The sequence below is a fragment of the Stegostoma tigrinum genome, chromosome 8 (assembly GCF_030684315.1).
Source record: "Stegostoma tigrinum isolate sSteTig4 chromosome 8, sSteTig4.hap1, whole genome shotgun sequence".
NCBI classification, from domain to species: domain Eukaryota; kingdom Metazoa; phylum Chordata; class Chondrichthyes; order Orectolobiformes; family Stegostomatidae; genus Stegostoma; species Stegostoma tigrinum.
Genome location: NC_081361.1, coordinates 6,703,755 through 6,723,759, shown reverse-complemented (window position 1 = coordinate 6,723,759; position 20,005 = coordinate 6,703,755). Strand labels below are relative to the sequence as shown.

The window sequence follows — 20,005 nt, the reverse complement described above, 5'->3', positions numbered from 1 at the left end:
ACGTTTTAGGCGTTTAGACAGGTGCATGAATAAATGTTTCAGAGGGATGTAGGTCAAATGTTGACCAGTGGAACTAGTTTTAGTTTGGGGAAACTTGGTCGGCATGGACAAGTTGGAGTGAAGGGTCTGTTTCCATGCTGTGATTCTGACTTGCTGGCTCTATTTTCTAATGGAGCAAATGGGACATAATCGAGAGTAACGGATATTGTTTAAAATAGGCTAATCCTCATTTGCCAGCAGTAATAGGGAAGAAGAGACAGCAGTTCAACGCAAAGTAACAAAATTGTTTTCTCTTCAGATTTATTGAAGACTCAATCGAAAGACTGGGCAAGAGGCATCAATATCACATCCGTGCCTATGACCCCAAGGGGGGCTTGGACAACGCTCGCCGCTTGACGGGCTACCACGAAACCTCTAATATCAACGAGTTCTCAGCTGGTGTGGCAAACAGAGGGGCCAGTATCCGAATTCCCCGATCAGTCGGCCAGGACAAGAAAGGGTACTTTGAAGACCGTCGTCCCTCTGCCAATTGTGACCCTTACGCGGTCACAGAAGCACTGGTCCGCACGTGTCTACTGGCCGAGACTGGGGACAAGCCTGTCGAGTATAACAAAAACTAAACCCGCTAATGCACTAATGGACCTAGCATTTGTATCAGTTTTTTGTTTTTTTTTTTCTGGAAACATGGGACTTTAAGGTCTCTACTCCTACACTGTACAGGTGCTAAAGAGGGTTGTGAGAAGAGGGTGCGGGAGCGATGGTGGTGTCTGAGTTTGTATTGTATTTCTGCACATAATTTCTTCTGCTTTTAATCTGAAAAGTGAGGAGTGATACTTGGGATAGGACTACAGACTGTTCTCTTATTTAGAACAGTTAACGTTAATAACTCCAAGTTGACTGGTCAACTTCAGAAAGACAGTCACCTGTAATTTAATACAGTCAACATTGATGTTAAAGCAGGCCTTTTTTTTTATTAAAACTCAGCATTAATATTTTATGGTCAGGTGACACATTCTCATTTGCTAACACTTTGGATCTGTACAGATCCACAAATATTACTAACGCTGTAAGCTACACAATTTCACTTACTTTTAATGGTTGCTTGCATTCTTTGAGAGAGTCCTTGGGTGCTAAAGATTGGTTCTGTAAAAATGGCTGGTCTAGCACTGGAAGCAGGATTTTTGAGACCTCTTTTTGGGATTTTTGACTAGTCCTGTGTAATTTATTATGTTGTGTTGAACACTTTTTTGTTTTCAAAATGAGAATTAGACTTCCTTACAATCTTGAAGACACTTTGTAACTAATGTTTCTTGTGTGAGTAATTTTCACTTAGTCTGGTTTGGCCAGTTAATTTTGCAGTGGTCTTGTCATTGTTATAGGGTCCAAGGGTATCTCAATGTTGATGCCTTTGTATATTGTACATTATCTTAATGACAAACCCCATTTTTAGATGCATGCCCTAAAAGATCAAAAGCATTCAGCTAATGTATTAGAAGTTTTACAAAAGTGAATTTTAACTATATATCTGAATTGTATGACACTATCTGACTGTGCATTCTAGCTTTTTGGGAGAGAGCAGGGTGTGTTTTGAAGATAACAATTAATGTGATTGGTCCTTCCTGAAGTAAGTTACTGTTCACTTGAACTTTTTCTTAAACAAAATCTTAAGGCTTCACAAGGAAATTTCAGTTGTAAAAAATTGAAGTTTTTATTTCTGTAGTTCCTGCCTAGGTGAATTAATTAACTATGTCATCCCCTTCCAGAGCTGCATTTTTGTGCAACAGTTTCTGAGGCATGCTGTAAGCATTGTTGTATTTTTTTACCGTATTTTGGTGCAGATTAGTTTCAGGTTTTGACATCTCTGTGGATTTCTTTTTTAACTCCGCAAAACAAATAGAACCTTTTTAAAATTGCTGTCTTCTGTCTTGTATTTTTGAAATGTCATTTGCTAAATTTGAGTAAAGTGGTTTTTAATCTTGTTGCTTTTGTGTGTATGCACACACTGTCTTTTGGTGTTTAGTGTATGTGTCATGTGTGCATTGTTGTGTGTCTGGATGATGCCTGGGCTCGTTTTTAAAGGCTCAATTCCACAGCTTCACTTCAGTACTGACTTTCTTTTCAAACAACTTGTCTCCATCTGCTTTTCTCAATAAGTCTCAACCTCTATCTCCCGGTGCTACAGCCAGATCAACCCATAAGCCAGTCTTACAGTAGCATTCACTAAATCACCATTGCTCAGACAGTAGGTGAAGCATGAAAGGCTTTTTTTTAAAATAAACATAACAGCTCACCAGCTCAAGACCAAGTCTGTCTGGGGATCAGCACTAGGTGTGAAAGAGTGTTTGCTGAGTGGATAACAACCTGTGTGTGTGTGTGTGACAGAAAGCTGTCTGAGCTTCAGTGCAAACTGAACTTTGAACATGAACCACAGAGTGAAGCTCCTGTGTCAACAGGGGAGGCAATAAGATTGCACTGAGGCTGTATATTGACATGACCAGGCTGTTCCGGGTGATAGCATGAACAGCTCCCTCACCAGACAAAACATTTAAGCGGTGTGTGCCTGTCTGCGATAGGAGTATTTACCGGAAGAAGCTGCAGCTAACATTTATCTGTGCATGCGTAGTGCAAATTTTAAGGCCTGTTAGTGTGTGCAATTTTTTTCCTGTTCATTTCCGGGATCTGGACATCACTGGTTGGCCAGTATTTCATACCCATCCCTAATTGCCTTTGAAGTGGACTGTGCAAGTTACCTGTGAAGAAAAGAAACAAGACTATATAAATTACCTGAAGTCATAGTTAAAATGCTTTCACTCCATAGTGTACATGTATGACTTTGCATCTATTACATATAGCACTGTGTACCACTTAGCTTTAACGGAGCTGGTACACTCCCTCAATGAGGAGGGCTGTGCGGCAGTAAAGTAAAGGACTGTTTTTACAATTGTATTTAAGTTGGACAATATCTAACACAGCTATGTATCTCAGATCGTGACTTGGTCTCTGCATGCCTGACATTTCTTTGTTACACTGACAAACCGCCAAGGAAGCTATCCTGGTGTATGGGCAACGCACACTGATCATGCTGCAGGAGAATATCAACATACTCATGTTTATTGCTGTTTCTTTTTACAGGAGGGGCATATTTACCAGTGCTGAAGAAATCCCGTGGAGAGCACATGACAACGCAGTGCATGTTGTCGGGTTTGTTTGAACCTGTTGACGCCCCAACCATCCAGGAATCCACAGCGATTGAGTTCCTGCCTGACCCTGAAATTCACGTTCTTCCTGCAGAATGAGCTGGGATTAAGTGCAGTGTGATTACCTTCTGACTGGCAACAGCCACAATTTAATATCATGCCCTCTTAAGCGTAAGCAGTGATATTGCAGTTGGTTAGCTCCTGCAGTGTGCACAGCTAGTTGTTCCCTTTCACTCATTCAGCACTCACAACTGAGTGTTGGGTTTGTTGGGAATCTTTGCTTGTCTGCTGTGCCCAACCCAATGCCCAGAAAAGGCTGGTCTCAACACCAAGGGAATGAAACAGGAACTAACCCTGAGTGAAAGGAGCACTTAATAATATACTGGAACATTAATGAGGTGTTGTTAATGGCCAAAGGACCTGTAGTTTTGCAGTGCTAACTTTTCACAGGTTAGCATAAAAAAACCCAATGCTAGTTGATCTGGGTGTTGTAGAAAAGATTTGCTATACTTTATCCAATCTGATTTGTGCTATAAGGCAGCAACTATTTTCTACCCTGAGCATACAGTACCCTCAATGGTCAGTCTCACCTTCTCAAACTTTATGTTGAGATGCCCAGAGCTGAAACAGCCAATTTGACTACTGTCCTAGGGAAATATCTCAACACTGCCCCTCCAACTCTTCCCAGAACCTTCCCTGCGTCATCAGAACACACTCTGAAGTGGGACTTTCTCCTTTGCTTTGACAGGTTGTGGATGTTTCTGGACTTCACTGCCAATTCCAAAATAGCATCTATATTGAGTGACTGGCCAGAGGGCCAATTACAGCACGTTGCTATGGGTCTGGAGTTGCTTGTAGATCAGACCGAGTGAGGTTGACAGAAAGCCCCTACCATCAAGGGCCAGTGGCCGATTAATTTCACTGTTGCTGAAACCAGCTTTACATCCCAGTTCAATCAGCTGAACTTCTGCTGTGGTGCAATTTGAACTCGGGGCATTAGATAGGACCTGTGCATCACTATCTTAGTGACATTACCACTGTACCACCATATACTTCAGCCAGGTTTCCAGACTGATTCCTGGGATGGCAGAACTGATGTATGGAGAGAGACGGGATCGGTATTCACTGGAGTTAGGAAGAGTGAGGTGGTCTGGGTGGAGTCTCGTACAGTGTATAAAATTCTAACAGGACTAGACTTGGAAAGTAAAGGAATGATGTTCCCAATGATTGGGAAGTCCAGAGCGGTCGAAGGATATGTGGTTGGCCACTTAGCACGGGGATGAATTGTCTTCAACCAGAAAGGGGGGAGCCTGTGGAATTCACTGCCACAGAAGGTGATTGGGACCAAAACATTGAATGTTTTCTAGAAGGGGAGGGGTCAAACATAATGGGGAGAAAGAGGAAACAGGGTGCTGAGCTGATCATCCACGAGCATTGTTGTATGGTGGAGCAGGCTTGAATGGCCAGTCCCATTCCTACTTCTCATGTTTCTAAGTAGCATTTTTTGGCAAAGGCAAGGGATTTCACATTGGTGTCCTAATCAATGATCGACCCTCAACCAACATCACTAAGACAGATTAGCTGTTTATTTATCTAATTTGTGTTTGTGAGCCTTGTTTGCCAACATTGCAACAGTGACTATGTTTCAAAAGTGTTATTGATCCCCTTCAGCCATGGGGAACAGTTTTGGGAATTTCAGTTTGTGTAAACTCTTGACTGATGTGAAACCGCTCTGATTAAATCTTCCCTTGGCTGTCTCTGCTCGTAGTCCACGTTAGTGCAATCCTTCATCCCTGGAATCCAGCTTGTAAATCTCTTCTGTTTCCTTTCCAGAGTCTTCATGTGTGACACTCAGAATTGTGCACAGTTCTCCAACTGAAGCCTAGCCAGTGATTCACACAGGTTTGGCATACCTTTCATACTCGCTGCCTCTATTTACAGAGCCCAGGATTCAGATGATTTAGCACATATCTGCTTTTTCAAATTGCCCCGTTATCTTAAAACTCCAACCCCTTTCCCATTCCTACTCTTCTCCTGATTATTGTATGTATACTGGTTCAAACTAAATGCGAAAATAAAGTCATTCCAAGGGCCATTGACACTGTTGTTTGGTCATTTGCTGGAATTTAGAAAAATGAGGGCATAATCTCATAGAAACATAAAATCCTGAAGGGGCTGGACAGGCTAGATGCAGGAAGAATGTTCTCGATGTTGGGGAAGTCCAGAACTAGGGGCCACAGTCTAAGAATAAGGGGTGAGCCATTCAGGACTGTGATGAGGAAAATTTTCTTAGAGTCGTGAGCCTGTGGAATTCTCTCATACACGAAGCTGTTGGGGCCAGTTCATTAGATGTATTCAGTAGGGAGCTGGACATGGCAAGGGAACAAGGGGTATGGAGAGAAAGCAGGAGTGGTATACTGAAATTGCATGATCAGCCATGATCATACTGAATGGTGGTGCAGGCTCAAAAGGCTATCCCTGCATCTATTTTCTATGCCTAGGATTTATTCCTTGGGGGCAGTTAACAGTCAGTCAACTCTGAGGAAGGGTCACATAATCTGAAACGTTAACTCTGATATCTGTCCGCAGATCAGGCCACACCTGCTGAGCTTTTCCAGTAATTTCTGTTTTTGTTTAAGTGTCAACTACATAGTTGGAGACCGATTTAGGCGTGGTCAGAATGGCAGCTTTCTTCTATAGATGACATTAGTGAACCAGGGATTTTATAATGGGTCACCATAAGATTAGCTTTTTCTTCCAGGATGGGATAGTGTAGGGGGATGGGCTTAGATTAGTTCACAGGCCGTCGCAACATCGAGGGCTGAAGGGCCTGTTCTGCGCTGTATGTTCTATGTTTCATTGTAATTTAAAAGTAGGGCAGGATGGTAGCTCAGTGGTTAGCACTGCTGCCTCACAGCACCAGGGACCTGGGTTTGATTCCAGCCTCAGGCAACCAGCAGTGCGGAGTTTGTACATTCTCCCTGTGTCTGTGTGGGTTTCCTCCCACAGTCCAAATATTTGCCGTTTGGGTGGTTTGGCCATGCGAAATTACACATAGTGTCCAGAAATGTGCAGGTTAGTTAGATTAGCCGTGGGAAATGCAAGGTGAGGGGGCTGGGTTGGGTGTTCTTTGGAGGGTCAGTGTAGACTTGATGGGCCAAATGGCACCTCTTTCTGCACTGTTGAGATTCTGTGAATCTACTGTGGCCAGATTTGGGCACCAATTTTGTAAACAAGCTCTAATCAGTGGGTTTTTTAATCAAGCATCTGTTGAAAATCTCTGTTCAGAACATCAACTGCTGACCCAAATCTGTCACCTCAGTAAATACTACAGAGGTTTATACAATCATGCGAGGCATGGGTAAGGTGAATAGCCAAGATCTTTTCTCCAGGCTAGGGGCAACCAAAACTAGAGGGGCATAGGTTTAAGGTGAGAGGAAAAAGATTTAAAAGGGGAAAAGATTTCACAGAGGGTGGTGTGTGTATGGAATGAGTTGCCAGTAGAAGTGGAGGACCCTGGTACAATTACAACATTTAAAAGGCATCTGCATGAGTACATAGTAGGAAGGTTTCAGAGGGATATGGGACTAGATTAATTTAGGACATCTGGACAGTTTGGACCGAAGGGTCTCTTTCCATGCTGTACATCTCTATTACCATCGGTTAGTCAGACACAGCAGGACATGGCTCTCGCCTATTTTCTGCTAGCTTTGAATTGTATCAACGCGTCACCAAAAAAGGGTACATTTTGATTGTGCCCATGCAACGTCTCCTTGAAAGCACGATATCCTCAGTACAAAGTTCAGCCTTCTTATCCTAAACCATACAGTTGATTTATTTGTGAAGGAACCAATCTCGTTGCATATATAAAGCCATGTATAGCACTGAGGGCAAACACACAAGCTTCCTTCCCTGCTGTTTGTCCTTTTAAAGGGCTTTGTTTCAATGTGACCACTTTTTTAAAATTTTTTTTTGTTTCGAAATACTTACCTGAATGTCCAAAGATGTGCAGGTTAGGTGGATTGGTTAGAATAAATGCAAGGTTATGGGGATAGAGTAGGAAGCTGGCACTCTTTCTGGATGGGTGGAATGTTGTACAGAGAGTCGGTGCAGACTCAATGGGCCAAAAGGGCTCTTTTCGCACTGTAGGTATTCAGAGTCAAACATCATGGAAACAGACCTTTGGATCCAACCAGTCCATGCCAACCAAAGTCCAAAACTAAACTCTTCCCACCTGCCTGTGCTTGGTCAATATCTCGCCAAACCTTTCTTATTAATGTACATATCCAGATGTCTTTTAAACATTGTAACTGTACCCACATCCACCACTTCCTCTGCAAGTCCATTCCACACACAAACTACTTTCTGTTTAAAAAGTTACCTTTCATATCCTTTTTAAACCTTTCTCCTCTCATCTTAAAACTATGCCCCCAGTCTTGAAATCCCCCACTCTAAGGAAAATACATCTGCCATTCACCATATTTATACTCTCATGATTTTATAAACCTCTCAATCCCTAAGCTCCAGGGAAAGAGGTCCAAGTGTATCCAATGTATCCCTATAACTCAAACCTCTGTTCCCAGCAACACTGTGGTAAATCTGTTCTGAACTCTCTCCAGTTTAGTAACATCCTTCCTCTAGCAGGATGACATAACTGCACACAATACTTCAGCGGAGGCTTCAACAACATCCTGTATGACCTCAACATGATGCCCCAACTCCTAGATTCAAATTCTATGATTCTAAATCTCTCAAATTAAGTTATAGCCTATTTGTTAATGGTCCCTGTGGCAAACACAAAATTACAGCACAAAAAGAGGCCATTCAACGCATTGCATCTATGCCATCTGAGAATTAACCACCCAACCTTTCCCAGTTCCTGTCCTTATTGTGTAGTATCTCCGAGTGCAAAGCTGGGTGCTTCTCAATGCAATGAGGGTTTCTGCCTCCTTTTCAGACCGAGTCCCAGATCCCACCAGCCTCTGGATGAAAAAAATATTTTCCTCAATTTCTATCAAACCCTGCCCCAATTCATTTCAAACACTCCCCATGCTTATTGCCCTCTCTCCTGATGTAAATCAGTCCTTCCTATCCACTCTATCCAGACCCCATCATTTTACAAACCTCAATGTAATCTCCCCTCACCCTCCTCTGTTCCACAGAAAACAGTCTTAACTAATCCAACCGTTCATCAAAGCTTAAATTCTCCATTCTTGACTGTAGTGATTGTAACAGATCAGCCAGGTGGACCTCACAGGATATGAGTTTCATGATTGGGCTGTTAATCTGGTCCAATCAGGGAGCCCTGGCTGACAGTTAAGAACAGAAGTGTCTGAGAGCTGGCTCTGATGGAGCTGGATCAGTGTCAAGATCTGTCCACATGTAAATAAAAGGTGACATATACCAGCCTCTGGGAAGTTATTTCACTGACATCCCCATAGGTTTCTGTCCCCTCTCCAGTGGGATCATGTCCTTCCTGTAATGTGGTGACCAGAACGGTTCTCTGGCTCTGTTCTAACTGGGGTTTTTATACAGCTCCAGAACAACCTCAAATAAACGTAAAATGCTGCGGATATTTGAAATATGACTTCATGTAGTGTCTTCACATCCAAAAATGTGCTTCCATGACAACGTGAATCACAGGGGCCTACCTCCAGGTAGAAATGCTAGGTAGTTATCCTCTTAACCCTGAACACCATTCTTCCTTGAAATAAAATGAACTTGTATTTCCGACATAAAAACCGAATGAAATGCAGATGCTGCAAGTCAGGAGCAAAAACTGAAGTTGCTGGAAAAGCTCAGCAGGTCTGGCAGCGTCTGTGAAGTGAAAAAATAGAGTTAACGTTTCAGGTCCAGTGACCCTTCCTCAGAAGGGTTGTTGCTATATTTCGTATGTTGGGATGGGCTGGATCTGGGCCCGTAGTGACTGCATTCTGGTCTATGAACTGCCTGTGGGACAATTCTATTTTTAAATGTAATTTTATAAAATATTACATTCCTAGCACCATCCCCTGTGTCATTTGGAGGCTTACAGTCTACGCATCAGCAGCAAAGGTGCTGTTGCCATTATCCAGACCAGTGTAAGTCACCCTTTCAGCAAGCCTCTTGACCGAGGCTCCTCTTGGACTCCTAACAATCAAGTCACTAGGTCTGCTGTTAGGGAGAAATGGCAGTCAGTCACATGACCCTGTTCATTCCTCCATTTTACCCTCAACGAGCAAGACAGGGCCAAAATATAACAACCTTAGAAAACAAAGTTCTTGTGGTGTGCTGGTAGTGTCCCTACCTCAGAGCCAGGAGGTGTGGGTTCAGATCCCACCTGCTCCAGTGGTGTGTAATCTCTGTGCACCTATAACTATGGTGTTTGTTGTATGTCTACTTGTACGCTCCATTTTTCTTACTGCATTTCAATGCTCTGAGTAAAACAGACAAATTTCGGGGTTGGATGCGGATGGTTTCAGTGGGTTACCAGCGGGCAATTGACTTCCTGCTCAGGCTACTAGAGAGTGTTGTCATATTGGAGAACCATGGGTACAGATGGAAGGAATTGAACACTACGAGTCAACACAGTGCACAACCAGATATTCACTGACCTTCAGAGGCTGGTCAAAACCAACAACGGCTCTGTATCTTTACGTGATCATTCAGTGAATAATGGAAATATTAACTGTGTTAACTCCTAATCACCGCAGTGAACTCATACAGTCCGTCACAAGGGCTTTTACTGGTCTTGAAGGTATGATTGCATATCACTGTGATAACAGCAGTACACACAGGTGATAAGCAGTGTCCTTGCTCGTCACATTCCTCTAACTCTGTGCTCTCTCAATCCCAAGGAAAACAGTAACTTGTCAGGAACAGGCACCAAAGGAGAACGATTCCATCTGTAAACATCAGCCCACAAATTCCCACAACCTGTTAATTGTTGAGGGAGCTCAGAGAGTCTTTGGAGAGATAAGGCAGTATCTGCGGGGACAGGCTGTCCATGTGCAAGACTGACCATCTTCTTACAGCCCAGATTTTTTTTAAATCATAGAATCCCTACAGTGTGGAAACAGGTCCTTTGACCCAACAAGTCCATACTGACACAAACAGCATCCCACCCAGACCTATCCGCCTAATCTACACATCCCTGAACCCTACAGGCAAATTAGCACAGCCAATCCACCTAACCTGCACATCTTTGGACTGTGGGAGGAAACCAGAGCACGTGGAGGAAACCCACACAGTCACAGGGAGACTGTGCAAATTCCATGCAGTCACCCAAGGGTGGGATCGAACCTGGGTCCCTGGCACTATGATGTAACAGTGCCAACCACTGATCCACTGTGCCACCCATATCCCAGATAATGGGAACTGTTCTGAAAACACAGTAGAGGCTCTCGGGAAAGCGGGTAGTGACAGGTTGCTGGATATGGGGAGGAAGGAGCCACCAATCCAGCATTGAACTGGTCGATACAGGGCCAGGGGCAGTCAGACTGTTCCAGCTTCAATGTTGATCCACAGCTTAGAGTCGTAGAGTCATACAGCACAGAAACAGTCTATCGGCTCAACTCATACATGCCACTTAGGATTTCTCAACTGAACTAGTCCCATTTGCCTGCGTTTTGCCAATATCCCTCTAAACTCTTCCTGTTCATGTACCTTTTAAATGTTGTAATTGTATTTGCCTCTACCACTTCCTCTGGTAGCTCATTCCATGAATGTACAACGCTCTGTGTGGAAAGGTTTCCCTCAGGTTCTTTTTAATCTTTCACCTCTCACTTTAAGTCTACGCCCTCTAGCTTTGGACTCCCCTGCCATGGGGAAAACACCTGGGCTATTCACCTCACCTATGCCCCTCATGATGTGATAAATCTCTATAAAGTCAGCCCTTAGCATCCTATGCTCCAGGGAAAAAAAACTCCCAGCCTATTCAGCCTTTCCTTATAACTCAAACCCTCTAGTTTCTGTAACATCCTTGTCAATCTTTTTTTGCAACCTTTCCATGTTAATAACATGCTTCCTACAACAGGGTGACCAGAATTGGACAGTACTCCAAATGTGGCCTGACCAATGTCTGATGCAGCTATAACATGATATCCCCTAGTTCTTGTACTCAATGCTCTAACCGATGAAGGCAAGCATGCTAAACACCTTCTTCACTACCCTGTCTACCTGCAGTGCCACTTTATAGGAACTATGTATGTATAACCCCTAGGTCTCCCTGTTCGACATCTCTCCCCAGGGACCTACCATTAACTGTGCAAGTCCTGCCCTGGTTTGTCTTATCAAAATGCAACACCTAGCATTTATTAGAATTAAACTCCATCTGCCATTCCTCAGCCCACTGGTCCAGTTGATCAAGGTCCCGTTGTAGTCTCGAAGAGCTTTCTTCCCTGCTTGCTATACCACTCACACACCCACATGCAGAGACACCCACCTACACACGCACATACACACACACACACACACACACGCACATACACACACACACACAAACACTCAGATGTATCCACACACAGACACGTGAACACACACATGCACACACAAGTCCAGACATAAACACACACACACACGCACACACACAAGTACAGACACACACACACACACACACAGGCACAGACATATAAACATGCACACAGGCACAGACATTCACACAAACACACACATACATACGCACATGCACACACACACATACACACACACAGATATACCCACCCACAAACACACACATACAAATGCTCAGGTGGACCCACCCACACATACACACAGACACACAGACTTTCACACACAGACACATGGACACACACACACACACACACACACACACACACAAACACTCAGATGTAACCACACACACACACAGACTTGCACACACAGACACGTGAACACACACACACATGCACACACAAGTCCAGACATAAACACACACACACACACACACAAGTACAGACATACACACACACACAGTCACAGACATTCACACAAACACACACACACACACACACACACACACACATACACACACACACGCACCGATACACACACAGATATACCCACCCACAAACACACACACACATACAAACACTCAGGTGCACCCACCACACATACACACAAACAGACACACAGACAGATGAACACACTCACACAGACACACAAACACACAAGCCCAGACATACGTACACACACACACACACACACACACACACACACACACACACACACACACACACACACAGACATACCCACCCACAAACACACACATACAAATGCTCAGGTGCACCTACCCACACATACACACAAACAGACACATGGACACACACACTCACACGCACAGGCACAGACATACACACATACACACTCACAAACACTCAGATATGCCCAACCACACACAGACACATGAACACACGCACACACACACAGGCACAGACACACACACACAGGCAGAGACATACACACACACATACACACACACACACACACACACACACACATACACACACACACAGAGGCACAGACACACACATGCACACAGGCACAGACACATACACAGGCACAGACCTTCACACACACACACACACACACACATACACACACACACGCACCGATACACACACAGATATACCCACCCACAAACACACACACACATACAAACACTCAGGTGCACCCACCACACATACACACAAACAGACACACAGACAGATGAACACACTCACACAGACACACAAACACACAAGCCCAGACATACGTACACACACACACACACACACACACACACACACACACACACACACACACACACACACACAGATATACCCACCCACAAACACATACAAACACTCAGGTGCACCCACCCACACATATACACAAACAGACACACAGCCATATGAACACACTCACACAGACACACAAACCCAGACATACGCATACACACACACACACACACACACACACACACACACACACACACACACACACACACACACACTAAACTCCAGACATACACGCACACACAGACAGGCGCAGACATACACACACGCACACAGGCACAGACACACACACACCCACACAAGCACATATGCACAGACACTCACACACATACATACGCCTGCACTTTCCCTGAGGAGCATTGTGGGCAAGTGGGTATTGTCGATGAGGATGGAACAATCTGCTCAGATGAGAACCTAATGAAAAAGATCAACAATCTCTGGGAAAAAGATCAACAATCTCTGTAACATTGTCATGGCAACCAGCACCCAGCCTCGATGCAGCAACTCAAAGGAAAGAAACCTCAAAGAGGTCTTTAAAATTCTGAGGGGATTTGATGGATTGGATGGACAGTGAATTTTTAAAATAAAACTGTAAGAAATAGGAGCAGAGGTAGGCCATTCAGCCCATCAAGCCTACTCTGCCAATCAATGAAATCGTGGCTGAGCTGATAACCCTCAAGTCTACGTTCCTGCCTTTTACACCATAGCCCTTGATTCCCTTACTGATTAAAAATCTGTCTGCATCAACCTTGAATGTACTAAATGATGCAGCCTCAACAGCTTCTCTGTTAAAGAATTCCACAGATTCACTCCACTTTGAGAGAAGAAATTCCTCTTCATCTCTGTCTTAAATGGTCGACCATTTATTCTGAGATTCTAGGCTCTGGCCCTAGACTCTCCCATGAGAGGAAACAACCCCATCACATCTCCCCCTGTCAAGTCCATACAGAATCTTGTATGTTTCAATAAGGTTGCCTCTTATTCTTTTGAACTCCAGTAAGTACAGGTCCAACCTTCTTAACCTCTCCTCATAAGACAGCCCCTCCATCCCTGGGTTCAGCCTAGTGAACATTCTCAGGACTACTGGTCCATTCTTCCTTGGATAAGGGGCCCCAAAACAGTTCACAGTATTCCCGCTGTGGGTCTGACTGGCACCTTTGTATAGTTTCTGTAACATCTACCTACTTTCATACTCTATCCCCCTTGAAATATTTGCCTTCCCTATTACCTGCTGACCTTGAATGCTAACCTTTTGTGATTCATGCATAAGGATTCCTAAATTCCATCCCCCTAACCCGCTCTCTAGCTTTCTGTAATCTTTCTCCATTGAAATAACAATCAGTTCTTCTTAGCTTCTTCTGACAGTCTCTATGGTTCAGCCTCTCTGTGCTCCAAACTCTAGAGTTCGCTCGCTAAATCTCTCTGATCCTCCATGTGTCATTCCACCTTTAAGACACCCCTTAAGAACCTACTCCCCCTCCTTCTGTACCCCATACTCAGTGTGCTTTATAACCTCTTTGGGATGTTTTGCGATGCATGATTGAAAACGTGGATAACGATTGTCGCAAAATTGTCTCCCATCGCAGATGGGCAAATCCTGTAGACGGATGCCAGTGTGCAGCCCGAGTTCCAGTTTGGTAACACCAGACTGGCCAGGATCAGGCTTGACTGTGCGGACCAAGCTGAACAGAGCTTGTGAGGGGTAAGCCTGCAGCATTGGCTGAGAAACTACCCTGCTGAGGGCCTGTGCGCCCACACCAAGGGACAATAGGGGAGCTGACGGCCTGGTAGTATTATCGTTAATCTAGACGCCCGGTAATGTTATGGAGATCTGAGTTCAAATCCTGCCATAGCAGGTGGTGCAATTTGACTTCAAAAAAAAGTTAGAGCATTCAATGACACTATTCAGCCCACTGTGACTATCCCCGAGCACCAAACTCCTGCTTTTGTCCCCATATCCCTTGCATGCCATTTCTATCCAAATTACCATCCAAAGCCCCTCTTGAAAGCCTCCTTTGAATTCAGGTGGTGCATTCCATTGTCAAACTACTTGCTGCGTGAGAAAAGGTTTTTGTCTTCCAAGGGTTTCACAAAGAAAAGGTTTATTGCTACCTTTTGAAGGGATCAATGTTTTTGAGAAACCACTTGGCATCAGGTTCCAGCAGATGTCCAAGGAATGTCAAATTGGGCAGGGTGCCAATGATGCCATCCTTCTCATTGGGTGGTTCATGTTGAAATAATCCACTGATCTAGCTATACCTGGATCTTGCAGTTGTAGAATAATGTGGGAATTTATTTGCGGAAAGTAAGGGAGATTAACTTGTGCCTGAAAGTACGCATGCAGGTACAGCAGGTGGTGAAAAAGGTAAATGGTGTGCTGGCCTTCATAGTGAGAGAATTAAACTGCAGGAGAAGGGATCTCTTGCTGCAATTGTATAAGGCCTTGGTGAGCCCACACCTGGAGGACTGTCTGCAAGACTTATCTGAGGAAGGATGTCCTGGCTATGGAATGAGCACAGTGAAGATTTACCAAACTGACTTCCTGGGTTGGCAGGGCTGACAGATGATGATAGACTGGATCAGTTAGGATTATATTCTCTGGAGTTTAGAAGAATTGAAGGGGGATTTCACAGAAACATATAAGCTTCTAACAGGACTAGACAGGGTAAACACAGGAATGTGGTTCCTGATAACCAGTGAGTCTAGAAACAGGCGTCAAAATTTAACAATGCAGGGTAGGCCCTTTATGACTGAGCTGAGGAGAAATTTCTTCAGCCAGAGAGTGGGGAGCCTTTGGAATTCTTTGCCACAGGAAACTGTTGAGATCAAAACATTGAATGTTTTCAAGAAGGAGTTACATATAGTTTTTAGGACTCAAGGAATCAAAGGACGTGAAGAGAAAGTGGGAGCAGAGGACTGATTTGGATGATCAGCCATGATTGTATGGAAAAGCAGAACAGGCTTGAAGGATCGAATGGCCTACCCCTGCGCCTATTTGCTATGGTTCTATGAAATGTATGTAAAGGCAATCAGGCCGTTAGCATGTTTCCAAGATCCTGCAATGGAACACTACTATGGGGTGGAATGGTGGCTCAATGGTTAGCACTGCAGCCTCACAGCACCAGGGACTTCGGTTCGATTCTAGCCTCGGGTGACTGTCTGTGTGGAGTTTGTGCACCCGTGTCTGCGTGGGTTTCCTCCAGGTGCTCCGGTTTCCTCCCACAGTCCAAAGATGTGCGGGCTAGGTCGATTAGCCATACTAAATTGCCGGTAGTATTCAGGGGTGTGTGGGTTATAGGGGAATGGGTCTAGGTGGGATGCTGCAAGGGGTGGTGTGGATTTGTTGGGCCAAAGGGCCTGTTTCCACACTGTAGGGAACCTAATCTAATCTACAATAGCACACAGCTTTATAAATATCAAACAATGCAGTGAGAATAAATATCAGATGAATCAGGCAGAAGACTGGAGTTTCCAGGTTGGGAGAGATGTGCAGTTGAGGTGATCAACTCCACAGCGATTAATTGATGAGTTTCTTCACCTTAACTGTGCCTATAAACAGGAAGCAAATGGAAAGTTCTCTGTGCCTCTACTGTCAAATGGGCCCTGGTTTTATACACTGGCCTCGTTCCTGTGATCCAAACAGGATTCACATCGAGAGCTACTGTCTCAACCCATTGAAAGGTGGATTCGAGATCAGCTTTCGAACCCACCGCACCTCCCAGAGCCTCTGGATAATAAATCTGGAATACAAACAGACCAATCTAAAGGTCTGAAGAGAGGCATCCATCATGTGGATCTGCATTTTCCAGGAGGTTTCTCTCCAAACTGGTCTATCCAAGGCGGAGAGAGAGAGAGAGAGAGAGAAAGGGAAGTATTGCAGCGTGAAGGAGCAGCTGCATTTTTGTAAACACGCAAATAGCTGTGTTCAGATCTCAGCTGAGGAATCCCAAGCTGCCAACTGATGCCAAGGCAACAGGACTCTTGACTCAGCAACCGGTCCCTTCCACAGGAAGGCTTAGCTGTTACACATTAACCAGACAGCTGTGGGAATATTACACAGCAACAACTGGTGAAGCAATGTACAGACTACTCACCAACACAGAGCTGTCACGCACACTCAGATACTCACATACACACACACACACACAGTCTTTTGCGTACACTCCCTTTCTCATACACACACATATATACACTCTCTTTCTCACACTCACACACATATACACCCATGCATACACTCTCTTTCTCACACTCACTCATACACATACACATAGTCTCTTTCACACACTCACACACATACACACACACACCCACCCATGCGCATACTCTTTCTCACACTCATACACCCATACACACACACACACATACACTCTCTTTCTCACACTCACACACACACACTCTTTTCTGATGAAGGCTCTAAGCCTGAAACGTCAGATTTTGTGCCCCTGAGATGCTGCTTGGCCTGTTGTTTTCATCCAGCTCCACACTCAGATTCTCCAACATCTGCAGTTCCCATTATCTCTCATAAACTTACACTCTCTTTCTCACACTCACACACTCATGCACACACACACATACACTCTCTCACATTCGCACACTCATACACACACACGTGTACACTCTCTTTCTCACACTCATTCATACACACACAGTCTCTTTCTCACACTCACACATACACACAGACACAGACACTCATACAATTCTCACACTCACGCACACATTCTCTCTCACATAGACAGACACACAGGCACACACATACACACATGGACACACATACAGACACACAATGACACACACAATTCTCTCACACACACACATACACACACACTGTTTTTCTCATATACACTCATGCGCGCGCACGCACACACACATTGTCTCTCACATACATACATAACTCTCACATACGCTCACACACAGACACTCACATTCATACAACCACTCTTACACTCACACATGTACTCTCACACACATACTCACACTGTCACACACAAACACTTCCTCACACGCGCACACACACAAAGACTTGGCAAAACCAAAGAGCTGATCATTAACTTCAGGAAACAAGGAGAAGGGCACACCCCTATCTGCATCAATGGTTCTGAGGCGGAGAGGGTGAGAGCATCAAGTTCCTAGGAGTGATGAACACCAACAATCTGTCCTAGTCTACCCACATTGATGCTATGTTGAAGAAAGCACGGCAACACCTCTACGTCCTCAGGAGGCTAAGAAAATTCAGCATGTCCATAAAGACTCTTAATAAATTGTATAGAGGCACTGTGGAAAGTGTCCTATCTGGATGCATCACAGTGTGGCATGGTAACTGCTCTGCCCAGGACTGTAAGAAACTATAGAGAATTGTGAACACAGGCCAGTTCATCAGGTAAGCCAACCTTCCATTCTGTGACACTATCTGAACTTCTTGCTGCCATGGGAAGACAGCCAGTATAACCAAAGACCCTTCCCACCCTGGCTATAATCTCTTCCAACCTTTTTGGTCAGGCAGGAGATACAAAAGCTCTAACACGCATACCAACAGAAAGAAAAACAGCTTCTTTCCCGCTGTTATTAGGCTTCTGAACGGACTGCTCAAATTTTAAATTTAACGCTGATCTCTCTTTCTGTGCACCTTCTCATCAGCCGTAACATTGCATTCCTCGCTCTGTTCTGTTATCCTAATGCATTTTGTATGGTATGAACTGCCTGTACTGCGCGCAAAACAGAACTATTCATGCTACTTAGGTACACGTGACGATATTAAATCAAATCAAACAATCCCTATGGAGTTGGTATGGTTGGAATGTCAAATATGGAAATCAGCCACTAAGGATTAAATGTTATAAAGTATAATGTGATTAGCAGGATTACAAATGTAATGTAAAATTGAGACAACGTGGACCATTAACTATACACTGATCTATTTGTCCTGTAGCTAAGCCTTGCCTGTCTTGGCTTAATGCAACACTATCGACAGCGTGATGCTCACATTGTGGATTCCTCTAATCAATTGCAGCTGACTTTAACTAAGGGCTTTTCCGTTGTGGGAATGTCTTTAATTACATTCTCCATCACATTACACGAGATACAGATTTGCTACTGTTTTGAAAATTCACAATCCTCTTCCACTTTCCCCCAATTCACTCTGCAGAAATAGCCATCATCAACTTAAACATTGAGGTGTGATGTGTATGTTATCATCTAGCAGGGCTCCACAGGGATTCCTGAGTCCAGATCAAGCTAAGGGCCTGCTATTGGTTGTTAGTTAAAGGATGAGTACATTTCTGAGAAACAAATAATCAGTGATGTCTGAACCAGAAATAAAACTCTGACTTGAGACATAGACTTCAGCCCTCTGTCTGGCCAAACTTTAAATTCTGGGATTCAACACTTTTGTCACTCACCTCCAATCTCTCAGTCAACACATCTTCCACTCATCTAACTCCCTCTCGCCACCCACCTCCCTCCATCTCCCACTCAGCCACCTCCCTCACTTGCATTCCTCACTCAGCCATCTCCCTCAGTCCCCTCCCCACACTCACTCTCACTCTTGCTCACTCTCATTCTTTCTCAGTCTTTTTATTCTCCCACTCTCACTCACTCTCATTTTTTCTCACTCATTCTCTCTCACTGTCACTCTTTCTCATACTCTATATCATTTTCTCACATTGTCACTCTTTCTCATACTCCATATCATTTTCTCACACTCACTTTCTGTCTCATTCACAGTCACCCTCACTCTCACATACTCTCAATTTCACACACTCTCTCACTTCACTCTTTGCTCACTCTCACTCACACTCACTCTCTCACTCACTCACTTTCTCACCCTGTCATTCACTCTCACTCATATTCTCATTCTCTCTCTTATTTTCTCTCACTCTCTCATTCACTCTCACACTTGCTCTCTCTTACTCTCACTCTCACCGACTCATCAGAAAGTGTGAAACCTTTAATAACATACCATATTACTGCAGCCACTGCTGCTCACCAGACTGACTCAGCATGCACTGTGCTGCTCCTTCCTGCCTTCCCCAGGAGTTGTAGGATGTAGCTGAAAGTGGG

At 44.3% G+C, this 20,005-nt stretch overlaps 1 protein-coding gene and 1 long non-coding RNA gene across 5 annotated transcripts in view; one reads left to right on the top strand and one right to left on the bottom strand.

Annotated features, from left to right (window-relative positions):
• LOC125456572 (glutamine synthetase, mitochondrial) overlaps window positions 1-1,979 on the top strand; it is a 16,971-nt gene extending 14,992 nt beyond the window's left edge. For all 4 annotated transcript variants that reach the window (XM_048539815.2, XM_048539813.2, XM_048539814.2 and 1 more), the window contains one exon: window positions 299-1,979. In XM_048539815.2, the coding sequence (XP_048395772.1) occupies window positions 299-620 (322 nt within the window). In that variant the 3' untranslated portion in view covers window positions 621-1,979. The remainder of the gene's footprint in view (window positions 1-298) is intronic.
• LOC132209897 (uncharacterized) lies at window positions 623-20,005 on the bottom strand. Its single transcript, XR_009446042.1, has 2 exons — window positions 19,905-20,005; window positions 623-2,750 (listed from the first exon to the last, which is right to left on the bottom strand). It is a non-coding gene; the product is annotated as an uncharacterized LOC132209897 (long non-coding RNA).